This window comes from Lagopus muta, chromosome 2 (genome assembly GCF_023343835.1).
Source record: "Lagopus muta isolate bLagMut1 chromosome 2, bLagMut1 primary, whole genome shotgun sequence".
Classification (NCBI taxonomy): Eukaryota; Metazoa; Chordata; class Aves; order Galliformes; family Phasianidae; genus Lagopus; species Lagopus muta.
This window is the reverse complement of record NC_064434.1, coordinates 69,848,886-69,862,392: the sequence shown is the minus strand read 5'-3', so window position 1 is coordinate 69,862,392 and position 13,507 is coordinate 69,848,886. Positions and strand designations below refer to the sequence as shown.

The window sequence follows — 13,507 nt, the reverse complement described above, 5'->3', positions numbered from 1 at the left end:
CCAAATTATCTTCTCATGATCGCTGCTCTTTTAAGCTGACATCTGTTCCTTCCCTGGATTACATTACACGAAGTGTCTGCGTATTTACCAATTACTCACACACGTATGGCTTGAAGTTTTCCATTCAGAAGGCAGAGGCTTTGGAAAAAAGAATAAATGGAAGTTGCATCATGGGACTTTCAATGCACTTTAATCTTTTTTTTTTTTTTTTTTTTTTTTTTAAAGTGAAATCTTCACTTGCAGAATGTCTAGAACATAACTGAGATGGGAATTTCTTATTGCTCTTCATTTTGGCCCCTGGACAGCTGAATTCTCTGTTAGGGTATGTCAGAATACAAGAAGCTAACTGTTTGTTGGCTTTTTTTGTTTGTTTGTTTTTAATTCTACTGGTCACAAAGATTTCTTTCTGTAGTGATATTTACTCAATTAAGTTCTCATACTCTATTTACCAGAAAAACCATAAGTAATAAACCCAATTTGAACATGTTTTCCCTTTTAAAATAAATTAAGAAGCAGTATACTTTGGCTTTTTATTTGTATAAATTACACCACAAGAACAGGTTTTTTTAGACACTGAGAGGAGTCTGTATTTAGCACTTCAATCATCGTTCTCAGGGTTGGAAAGGTCTCTGATACTGATGGTAGGCTCTTGTAAGAAGGTGAAATACTGAAAGAGGAAAAAAAAAAAAGACAATTATTCATTTATTCTAAATTAGGAATTATTTACCTGGAAGCTAACATATTGGTTTACATTTCTGCTTATCCACTTCAACAAATTTGGGATTTGAAGTTAAGAACCTGTTTCCAACCCTCTCAGCTGTACTGTTTAAATTATCAGTGATATCCCATAGCAAATCAGATCAGGAAACTGACCCGTTTTAAATTGTGGTTTTGGCATGGGTTATTTGTAACTGAGGCTGTTTCATAGCACAGGTTTTCCTCTCTCAACTGAGAGATGAGTGAGGAATGAGCCAGAGAGAAGAAAATGCTAAAAGCTGTCTTTGTTTGATGCTGAGAAAAATATCTGTAGAACCACAACTTAAAGAACATAAAGTAATAAGTGAAGGTAATTACCCTGAGTAGCTAATTTGTCTGTGGTATAGAAATAATAGTGCATAAGATAAGGAAGTCTTGAAGACTTCAAGCTATAAGAAAGGGGAAAGCTATTTCAAGCTATTTCCAAAGAGGAAAGTTTCCCTGATGAAGATATGTGAATGTGAGATTTAAAAAGAGGTTGAGTGTATAAAATAGGGAATTTACAGAAGAAGAAAAAAAAAGTGGGAACCATCCGCATTTGGTATTTCTAAGACAACCAAGTCACAATATTCGCACAGACCACTTTTAGCAAAAACCCACAACTGTTAAAGAAACATCAACTGCAATTTGCTACACTAGTTTAAAAATATCACTTCTTAATGAAGGCTGAGCTTGACTGAATTTATATGTAGAATTTTAACTCCTGTCTGATAAAGTCAGACTTGAGTCTTCTTAACAGCATCCGTCCTTTACAAATACATTTTATAGCCTAGCGAAATTCAAACCGAGCGCCACAGATGGAGTTAAATAACATTGAGCAGCATGCGATATTTAGCACTAACACAGAGCTATGGAGTTCTATGGGCTCTCAGGATCACACAGTAGCTCAGGAGGTTTGTGATCCAACATCCCGCTCAAAGCAAGGTCAACTGCAAAGACAGCGCAGGCTGCCTGGGGCTCCATCCTGTCAGGTCTTGAAAATCTCCAGGGATGGAGACTGCACAGTCTCTCTGGGCAGCCTGCTCCACTACTTGATTCCCTTCAGGGTGAAAAGATTATGCTCAATCTGAACCTTGTTTCAACTCATGTATGTTCCTTTTTATCCTCCTACCAAGCACTGCTCTTATACTTCTAATAAATATCAGAAAGCTGTTGTTAGGGCTAAGCCTTCTCTTCTCCAAGCTGAACAAGATCAAATTCCTGCTGTTGAGATATGTGCCTTGCCATCTTGATGGCCCTCTACAGAATTCACTCAAATTAATCATTGTCTTTACTGTACTAGCAGCCCCAAAGTTGGACACTGAGTCCTAGGTGTGATCTAAAGTGCTGAACAGAGAATGATTATAATCTCTCTCGATCTATAGGCTTCACTCCTGTTAACAAAGCGCAGGATGCTACTGGCTTTCCCTGCAGCCAGGATTTGCTGCCTGCTCATGTTTTGTCTGCTGTCTACAAAAGTATACAGGTCTCTTTCACCAAGTTGCTTGCCAGCCAGTACTGCTGCATGGGATTTTTCCTTTTCAGGGACAGGGCATTGCATTTGTCTTTGTTGACCTTTATAAGGTTCCTGCTGGCCTCTTCCTGCAGCTCATCTACATCCTCCAGATCCAGCCCTGTCCTCAAGTGTGTCAGCTGGACACCAAAGTGGGGAGACACCTCCTAACCCCACAAGCAAGAACTCCATTCATTTCATTGCCTCTTCCAGGTCTGTCTCAAGGTAGATTACTGCAGTAGTGCAGTTGTTACTAGGTTACAGGCAAAGCCCGACTCACTAACTACTCTTTAAATCTGATCATCCAAATTGCATTCTATCCAGCTAGTCCATTCATCCAGACCATTATCAGCTATTGCTGCTGTTTAACCCAGCAAGTGTCTAAGCAACATGCAGAAGTTTGTTCACTTCCTTCTCTTCCCAGTGGGATGGAGAAGAAACAAAAAAAACAAAACGTAGAACTTGTGACTTAAATCTATTTACTAAGATCAAGAAAAGAAAAATAGTTATGACTACTTATATATGTGAATGCATAACAAGTGATGCACAAGTAATTGCTCACCATCCCCTGACCAGTGCTCATATAAGCCCCAAGCAGTAGGAAAGAGCGAGACAAACTCCTACTCTCTTGAAAAATCTTTCCACTTGACATCATATGGTATGGAACATCCCCTTGGCCAGGTTAAGCAAGCTGTCCTAATTCTGTTCTCTCCCAGCTCCTTAGGCCCTCTGCTGAGAATAACCTTGGCTTTGTACAACACTGCTTATCAGAAATTATAAACATTGGTGTGTTATCAACATTGTTTTTTCTCCTATAACCAAAACACAGCATCATACCAAACACTCTGAAGAAAACAGTTCAGTCCCAGCTGAAATCAAGCAGCTACCTTAGTACAATAATATTGTGGGAGGCAGTACCAAATACCTTACTGAAGTCAAAATAAACATCAGTTGCTCTCTTCCCATCCACAAACGTAGCAGTTCTACTGCAGAAAGCAACATGTTCATCACCCTATCTTAAGAAACAGCCAATATGGACTCTCACATAGCCTGAAATGCTTTGCTAGAGGAAAGACCTCATGACTGACTTAGCAACTAAAGCATGGCTGACGAGCCTCTAGTTTCCCTGAATGGTCCTTCAGACCTTTTGGAGACAGGCTTCCTTTCATTTGGTCACCACAAACATCCTGTGATCTGTACAAATTCTCAGAGATTACAGACAGCCTTCTAAGGACATTGGTCAGTTCTCTCAGCACCATTTAAGTGCTGTGACCCTGACCTCAAGGACACTAAAACTGTTTTGCTGTTGTTTTTGTTTGTTTGTTTGTTTTTTTATCTCTGACTCCATTTTTAAGATGTTGTTCAGGGAACAAATACTAAGAGACAAATCAAATGCAACGATCTTGCTGTACTGACAAGGAATTAAGATGTTCAATACTCAAAAATCTATTTGTTAGAAAACCTAAATCTGTAGGCATTATGCTGAAGTCACAGTTATATTAATGCAATTCTTTAGAATCAAAACTTCCATTTACTTGGAGAATACCTTTTCTCCAAATTAAAATAGTACTAATGTGTAAGCACACTACTTCCAATGTATAATTTGAAGAGATCCATAATAATGCAAAGAGCAACTAAGTTGCATTTTTTCTCTTGTTTTATTCACTCAGTGACAAGATTTGTTATTAACAAAATCAGAAGAAAAGGAAATTAGACCACAGGACAAAACAAAGCAAATATTAAGTCAACAAATTTTCTCAGAGACTAACACATGATGACTCTCTCTAGACTGCTGCTCTGTTAAACTAGAAATGTCTTTATAAATTAGGATTTGATAAGAGTAAAAAGAGTCATTCACTAAACTCATCATGTCTCAGTCAGTTCTTCTAGTACAAGCTTAAGGTTGACCTACAAAGTTCCTCATAGTTTACTTCTCCACCCTCATTCTCCTCATCTGAACAAAAAGATTTACCTTTTTAGATTCATCCAACTCCTTGCTATTTTGCTAAAAGCTTCAGATCCTGGTGCTGTCATTGCTTCAAAGTCAACAAGCTGAAAAAGCAACACAATTTAAGAAAATCTTAAAAATGGGAGAAGTTTCAAGTTCTCTAATTCCAGGAGGTTCATCCTTGAATATTTGTAATACATAAATTCAACTTTAAAATACATATCCTCATTTTGTGACTAAATCCAGTTTACTTTTTTTTTTTATTATCTCTTAGCAAGATGTCTTTGCTATTGAGTCAGTGCCAAGAAAATACTGGTTTTATCCCCTCATTATAGCATCCAATTAACCATTAAAACCAGGATATTTCTCACTTCCACATACTCTATTCCACAAAATACTGTGTCATACGAATAGCAAATTTATTCTGAACTTCCCTGTTCTGTATTATTTCTTCCTGTGAGTTTTCAGACAAGTTTAACTATGCATAGCCCGGAACTATGGGAAACTTCATATTTACAGCTAATAAGTTTTCAGTAAAACAGCGTTCAAAACACATTGGTTCATTAAAACTGAAATATTTAAGTTGAAACATTTGTGGTTTAGTAAACTTCGACTGAATTCAAGAGTTCTGAAAGAAAGTTACCTCTACTGCTGGGGGGAAGGAAGCTTATTAACTTATCTGTGCACAGATCAGCTTCTTTCTCACCACTGAACAACTTGGAAGTAAGTTTGCACGCCAGGCACTAAAGCTGTCTGCAGGTTTGAGCATTCCACCACCACAAATAATATTTGGCTGTAGCTACTGACAGAACTTTCTGCCAGGAAATAACAGAACTCCTGATAACTGGGCATCTTTGTCATCAGAGCAGGCTGATAATGCATGAAAAGATATATATATATATATATATATATATATATATATATATATATTTTAATATGCACTTGTAAGCTTTTCAGGACTTTCTAGAACAGAAGGTAAAGTCACTCTCTTTTCAGTTATCCACACAGGATATTTTCTTCAGCATTGATTCTGACTGGAATTCTGATGATTTTTTGATAACACATTAAAGAGACAGATGTGCTCTCACTTCTTTCATGTTGAGGAGGTAATACAGCTAACAGACAAACCATTTAATAAATAAAGGGAAATTGAGCAAGATGGTATAGTATTTAAATGCAGTCACTTACAAACAAGGTCATTTTGAATTAAGCAGAATACAGAGGTGAAGGAGGTTTTGCAAGAAGTTGCAAATACATTTCTGCTTGCCTGAAGTGCTCACAGATACAACGTGTGCTTAAAATTTTTGCCATGCATCCAGAAAAGCCACCCAGTATACCAGAGTGTTCTCAGAGCTCAGTTCAAAGAAAGCTGGAAAAAGCAGTGCAGCACAGAAGAATTGCTTCTGTTAGAAATGTGTGATTATTATGGGACACAATCTGCTGCAATTTGACTAATCAGAAGCACTGGGTATATTATTTCTAAGTCTTATTTGCTCTCTCAGGCTGGAAGACACAACTGTAAGCAGCTATCTCTTCTCCAGTACATAAATATGCAACTTCAGTTCATTCTCACAGCTCCTTCCTCAAATTCATATCCTTCCCCAAGGCCTTGATACTTACCTTTCCTTTAGGGATTTTTCCTGATACCTCCTTTCCACTTGCCATTAGAGCTCCCATGATCACTGAATAAGCTATCACACTAAAACAAACAAACAATACCCACAGTAAAAGTCTCTCCATAGCATTACAGTAAATAACAGCATTTAAACAGCAGTGTTTTAGCCTACACATACAAAAAAAGAAAAGAATATAGTGTTGTTTCACAGATGGTTCATAAAATTACATGCTAGCTATTTTATATTAAAAAAAATAAAGTGCAACACACAAAGTGAAATCACTGTTACTTTCAAACAGCATTAGTATGAAGCCATCATACTATGCAGTTTAACTACTGAAGAACACTGTTTCCACAGTAGTCAGAATTATAATTTCAGGTTTGGTAGTTCTTAAAACTCCATGTAGCTGAATACAAAGCAAACTCCTGTTTCCAAGAAGCTTAGCTATAGCCCAAATGAGTTTATGAACCAGGCTGGAGACACCACAGAACAGAAAGAAATCCCCTTATTCCACCTGTTCAATATATATATATTTTTAATTGTGAAACTTAAACAATTTACATTAATTTTTTCACTCAGTAAGAAAATTAAAGGCTAATTATAGAAATGAAACTCTCTTGGTTATTTATTTTCCACTGAAATAAATTTACTAATAAACTTGAAACAACTGGAGAAGATATTAACAGTAGTTTTAGATGTAGACAGGTTGGCATTAAATTGGAATTTCAGTTGCAGAGATCTGTGAAATATAATAATTTATGCTGGGGTTTCATTTGGTAATTCTAACAGCTGCAAAAACAACTCCATTAACCTAAAATAATATTTGCAGTGTGTTTTCATAAAATAAGTTGTACCACATTGTATCTCATCTAAAATATGTGTTTCAGTGAAGCTTTTTGAGTCAAATTTGAGCAGTATGACACAATATAGATTCGGAACCCAAATGTTACAACTTAAAAATAACGCTTTCCAATTCTAAAGGCCATAAATACTGACTACTCATCTTTTTCTATATATGTGTGGTCATGAATAGTTACTACCAGAAATTACAAACTAGAGTTTAAAACAGTACAAAATCAGTGCTCATCACCACAGCAGCATAAAATGAGGAACAGTACAGGTCAGACAGCTTAACTCAGACATTACTGATCTTTTTAGACAGTGAAAAAACTGTATGATACCATACACATGGACATTTTATAGAGTGTGTCCAAGAAAACAGATGTGATAAAGACAATCACTAACCTTGATCCTCTTGAAAGCGGCATTAAATTATAGAAGTAATAAACTAATGACAGGATCAAGTTGCACACAGCATCTGCTTCCTAAGCAAAGGCAAAAGATAAAGATGGCTTAATATCCAGATGTTACCATATACATAAACACATATTGGAAAAATCTTACAGCACTTATTTTATAACCATTATATATGTGTATAACCGTTTTAAATGTGTAAAATATCAAGATGAATTTCAACTAGTATATAAAAGTAAGATGCAGTTATACATTTTATATTACAGAATCACAGAATCACCAAGGCTGGGAAAGACCTTCAAGATCATCCAGTCCAACCATCCACCTATCACCAATAGTTCTCTAAACCATGTCCCTCAACACGGAATCCAAATATTTAGGTGAAACAGTTAATCTATACTGTGTGAAAGAATGAAAAGTGCAAAACACTGGCTCAAGTACAGTTGGGTTCTTATTACAACAGAAATGAACACGAATACATGGAAAGAAAAAAAACCACTAAAATTGTGTTAATGTAACTTCTCATCCTGCATCCAGCCACTATAAGATCACACAAAGATTTGGTTTAAGTGGTGCTTATCACTGAAACGACAACCACAAACTCATGCAAACAAAAAAACGAGAAAAACCGTCTAGCACTTCTATAGCAGAACACGTTGTGATATCAAGAGCTTGTCTAGACTTTCTCCAATTACTGCAGCAAAGCAGAGCAGATTTCATTAGCAGATGGAATTATGGCAACTTCTTATATTATTTGACGTAACTAGGTTTAAACAAGCAGTCAATTTTATTACTTAAGATCTCTGTCAGAAAGCATTAAGGCATTGACTGTTAAACACAAGGTACAAAGACATAATAGAATTTTGCCAAGGAACTCACAGTTGTCAGTAAAACAAGCTTACCCCCAGCTCTGCAGAAAGAATTAAGATTTTTCCTTTAGCTGTTAGATCCTTATATAGCGCATCTATTTCTGCATGATACAGCTGTGTTCTTTCTTCTGTTGTCTGAGTTTCAACTGAAAATAATATGTTTCCAACTCTATCAAGCAGATTAAGCAGAAAAGGAGATAATTTTTTTTGTACATATTCAGGCTAAGTAACAAATGCACAGCAGTTAAATACCACATCATAAACATTTGCTCTTTCTTTTTTTCCCTTTAAGCAGGAGATTATGTGGATTACCTTCATTTTATTAAAGCAAACAAAAAAAACCCACTTGAATCTTAAAACATGTTGTCATGCTGCAAGTTTGTCATATATAAGATTGTAATCTAATTTTAAAATATCTTTTTTTTGCCTGGGGAATGTAGTTAAAAATATAGTTAACTTTGAAATTCATCAAATATGACTTGCTTTGGGATAAGAGTGTAATTACAAAGTATGGGTCACAAACCATTAACATGGAATAAAACGTGTACAGAGCAAGATGCTGTATCACTTTGCTGATACCAAAACATTTTTCTAAAATAAAGACATTTTGCATCACTTCACTGATAGAGATGTATGATATAGAATGTAAAATTAAAAATCAACAGACACATTTACACTTCAAAAGAGAAGTTCAAAATCCATGCCCCACATTAGAAGCACACACGTTTTGGGGAAATTTCCAAGCATAAAATTTAAAAGCCCATAATAATCAATAAACTAAAAGGTAAGAATTTAATCAACTTTAGTCAAACTTTGACTAGTAGCTGGAGGGGGTTTCTGGCCTGCCTTAGGTAGATTCAGACTAATGCTCTTTGAGAAGATAAAGAAATGGAATCCATAAAGTAAGAAATTTGTTATCTCACTCAGAGAGCAGCCTAAAGTCCCATCTGAGCATGTGACATAGCTCAAAATGATAAGTGCAGATACAGGATCTGCAAACATCTTAAAGAATACACAAAATGAAAAGGCCAAAATCCAAACGAGTCTTTTTCATTCTCTTTCTAGCTTCCATAACAGACAAAGGCTTATAACAACAGAAGTACTTTGGTATGGATAAAGACCAAGTCTTTTCCTCCTTTTGGTATTTTAAACTGTAGGAAGAATATTGAAGACTCCCTTCATTTATATGCTGTTAGAGAATTATCCTAACAGGATGAGCTCCAGAAATAGCATCCATATTCCCTCTTTGTTAGGGAACATGATAGGAAACAGAAGCACTGAAATAAACAAGTGGTGGCAAAAATGTCACCAGTAAAAAAAACAAAACCCACTTTACACAAGTAGAAATGGCATTCAAGAAGATTAATTGCCAATACTTCATCATTACTTAATGCGTTTAAGACCCTGAAAAAAATAAACATACTTATCTCCTGTTATTGTAATTGTGAATCCATCATATTCTTTCCCTTGATCCTTGAGGCTGGGGACTTTTGTGTTCACAGTGAACCCATCTCTCGTCTTACTATTAAACTGCTTTCAAAAGGAAAAGAAAGTAATTATAGGGTGAATGCAAATAGACTGCCTCTATTGTTCTGAAATATCTGGAACTGGAAAGTGAACAAGCTGGATGAACAGCACAGCACAGAGTTACTGTTAACTACATTATTTCATTCATTTTTTTTCTTCTTACTCAATGGAAACCTGAAGTACTGAATCAGGCATGTTAAACCAGAGAAAATGTACAGGTTATGAAAACCAGGAAAAATACTTGCTGCCAGTACTTAGAAACGTGTATTTCAAGCTAAGCCAAATAGAATCCACTATGTTGAGACAACATTTTCTTCATTGTTTTGGAGCAACCTGCACTTTTAACTCCACTAATAGCAATTTTCTTTTCTGGTCTGTGATTCTACAGTAGCCATAAGAGGCATACTATGGGGCTGTGTTTGCATGTTCATTTGTCAGTAATACCTATTAAAAACACCCCATAGAAAAATTCAGAGGTTGAGCCACATAGCTTCTGAAAGTTACCTATAGTGCACAAGCAAGTGGTACAGCAACCAAAGTCAAAACCAGACAGTGCATCAGTAGTAGCAAGGTAAATGCATCATACAATAGCTGTTCTATGGTGATCAATCAGTTTTGCTTAGAGATAGCTTGGTATCTATGATCTATTAATGAAACCACAGTGCAGACATCCTGACAAGGAAGTTATGAGTTTGTCTCCATTTAGAATGACTATTCCTTCCCAAATTTTATTCTATTCTAAATGAAGTTTTATTCAGTGCTTACTTATTGGTCATGCTAGATTAATTTGGGGTAAAACCTCTGACTTAAACCTAGCTTAAGCCTTACTGTTTGAGATAAGAGTATTTAACACATTTGGTATGTTCCATTGCACAGCCGTTACACAGGGACCACCAGTAGCAAGTAGAAAAACTACAGATTTCAACAGCTCCTTGTTTCAGAGCACAAAAAATGCAAAGCACACTTCTAGGTTGATGTTCAGCCAGCTAAAGGCACCCACTCCCTGTGTTCCCCTCTGCCAGCCTCCACCAGGTGCTGACCTACACAAATGATGCTAATACAAGAAGAGCTTGCATGTTCCTTATCCTTCAGACACATTTTCAATTTTTTTCTTCATACTGTACACTTCAAAGAATTATATTCAGCATCTTGTTTTTCTGTAGTTACCGTAACTAGACCAAGCCTTTCAAATATACACCACACATCTGTATTTACCAAAGGGAAGGTCATGCTCTATATATGTAGATTTGAAATAACTGGAGTTAGTGTTTCAAGTTGTTCATTTTAAGCTTTACACAACTGTTACACTCTGGTGAATTGGATAGACCCCAGAATAACCTGCATTATTTTGAAGTGTTTTCTTCAATTTACCTTCATTATTGGAAGAAGATCTTCTACTTTATGTACTTTTTCCAAAGCTTCTCGAACCTCCATTAGTCCTTTTGGATTATTAGCACTAGAAGAAGAAATAACTAAATATAGAATTGCAGTAGTTGAAGTCTTTAACATTTTTGAAAATCCACTTCTTTAATCTAATTAGCTAACCAATGAGTTACTGAAAACAATTTATGTTCTGAAAAGGAGTTCCTTCATACTTGGCCACATGCTCATTTATTAGTACCTTTTTTAAATAACAAAACAAAGCCTCTCCATTCTAGATTACCTGCATTTCTTTTCTTCCAGCTTCAGACTTTAATAACATACTTCATATTTATCTTATTCATTTGCTGTTGGTCACTCTGAAACATGGAACTGGGTTTACTTGGTAGTGTGGGCAAAGGGGTTGTTCTAAGTGTTCTAAATCTGAAACAGTTTAAAGACTTTTCTGTGCTTTCATTTTCAATATTTACATAGCAAAATCAAACTGAACAATAGAACTCTATATTTAACAAAAATTACCAGGCCAAAGGAAAATTAGAGGACTTAGAGTTTCTTAATTTTTAAATTTATCAGAACATCGTTGCCACAAATGAGCTATGGGTGATGAAAATATTTTACTCATCAAAAAGCAATCAAAGTTTGCAACAGATAATAACGATTTTAGAATCTTTAGTCACCTCTTCTGTTTGAGATTCTGCTCTGGAACAGAAGAAGGTTGTAAAGTCTACAACCCATTTGTGTAACAAGTAGTAAAGATTCCCTGTTCCTTCAAAACTACTTCCCAAACACCAGTTTCATATAAAATTACCATCCATAAATTCCATAATCCCTTCTCCTCATTCACAAAGGTGGGATTTATCACTCCACCGTTCAAGAAATTATTCTCTGTAATTAGAGAAATTGTATTCTGTTCTACCTAGAGGGAACATGACATCTTGAAGAAACCATTTTTAGGCAGAATTGAGACCTACTCTGGCCAAAACGGCAGGAACAAATTCAACAGAATTTTTTAATAATAAACATACTGTAATGACAATAGTTTTCCTATTAGTTTAAATAGCAAATAATAGGATTTGCATTTCCATTCAGAAATACAACAGTTACAGACAATAAGAAAACTAGAAGGCAGTAGAATTAAGAAAATATCTTTCAGACTTTCTAAAATTAATATTATGTAAATTTCAAGTCAGTATCACCAAGGGAGTGAAGCAGTAGGCATGGGAGAGGGAAGATTACAAGTAAATAAATCAGTAAATTACCCATGATAAACAAGGATCCTATCTTTGATAAAATGAAGAATTTTCTCAAAGTACTCCAAGTACCGCATGTTAATCACCTGTCCCCTACAAAACAAAACAGTTTCAAGTCCTGTATTTCAGACCAGCATTTCAGGATAAGACACAAACATTATTCATTACAAGTTTGACTGAATTTTATCCACATATGCTTTTAGATCAAAGAAAAGGACTAGCGGTGTCTCTGAAGTGGCAACTGTCCATCTCCAATTTTGAATGTAGATTCTAAGATGAACTTGCAAAAACTCACGTATCATTGGAACTGTTCTCAGTTCCAATAAACTGTATTTCACAGGTATTTTCTTATTTTTTGCCAATCCATTGCCTATATGATAGTTATCACTTCTTAAAAAGATATAATTCTCAGACTTTCAGGCTAGTAGAAATTGAAGAACTAAGACAGAACTATTAATGTGCATACTGACTTACTCTGAGAGCCAACAACTCCCCAGTTTACATATTTGTTAACACATGTGGCTGATACACTCTGACAGTCCACATACAGTTCTCTTTATTCATCTGAAACTCTACATATTGAATTAATTCTGCTTTGATTCCTAACAGTTTGGAGCACTGACTACTGAAGGAAGAGAACAAAATAAATTCATTTTCCCCCAAAGAACACTATGAAAAATACAAATAAAAACTAGGTAGAACCCTGCTAGGATACTAACCACTCTGAGAGGAAAAATTACATACCATTATTGCATTTGTAGGAGTCCTTCCTCTTCTCCCAGTCTACAAAACAAGATTTTATAAAGCAAATGTTATCGCTCTCTGAGGAAGCAAGACCACTGTCAATCACAGGAAGGTGAATCACAGGAAGGTGTATACACTTGGCTCTTATGCACTCTAGGCGATTTTGGCAGCTTAACTCCCTAATGTCTCACTCCACCATCTCACACTTCAGAGCAGGTCTACTCTCACTGCAATGGCAGAATCACTCTTTAAAAACTGAACAGAATTAGAATACATACATATCTGCACAAAGTAAAGGGAGGCAGGAAGGGAAAGAAAAGAGGAAGGACAAATATAAGTTCCCGTACATTATTTGCCCTTGTTGTACGTCCCATCATTTTCCATTTGTTTTTAAAATATCTGTACAACAGGCAGAAGCACATCAGAACAAGGAACTGGATTTTCCTTTAGTGACATCTTGGAAAATACGTACAAATCAGACCTGTCTGTAAAGCTATCTAGAAGCAGTACTGGAGAAGACTTTTAGTGGGTGGTCAGACACTATTTTTGCTTATTCCTACTGTCGTCTTGTTTGATGAGCACTACCATCAAAGATTCAAAAGTAACTGTGTTCCAGAGAATGTTCTTATTGTTTTGTCAAAACACAGAGTATATCACTAATGTTTAGCCAA

General features: G+C 35.8%; 1 protein-coding gene across 3 annotated transcripts in view; it reads right to left on the bottom strand.

Moving 5' to 3' along the window:
- Nucleotides 1-518: 518 nt before the first annotated feature.
- Nucleotides 519-13,507, bottom strand: part of TTC13 (tetratricopeptide repeat domain 13) — a 36,981-nt gene continuing 23,992 nt past the window's right edge. For 2 of the 3 annotated variants that reach the window (XM_048936100.1, XM_048936102.1), the window contains exons 16-23: nucleotides 12,102-12,185; nucleotides 10,834-10,918; nucleotides 9,359-9,468; nucleotides 7,969-8,104; nucleotides 7,058-7,137; nucleotides 5,817-5,895; nucleotides 4,221-4,300; nucleotides 519-667 (exon numbers count right to left, since the gene is read on the bottom strand). In XM_048936100.1, coding sequence (XP_048792057.1) covers nucleotides 544-667; nucleotides 4,221-4,300; nucleotides 5,817-5,895; nucleotides 7,058-7,137; nucleotides 7,969-8,104; nucleotides 9,359-9,468; nucleotides 10,834-10,918; nucleotides 12,102-12,185 — 778 coding nt within the window. In that variant the 3' untranslated portion in view covers nucleotides 519-543. The remainder of the gene's footprint in view (nucleotides 668-4,220; nucleotides 4,301-5,816; nucleotides 5,896-7,057; nucleotides 7,138-7,968; nucleotides 8,105-9,358; nucleotides 9,469-10,833; nucleotides 10,919-12,101; nucleotides 12,186-13,507) is intronic. The other variant, XM_048936101.1, reaches the window with a different exon arrangement.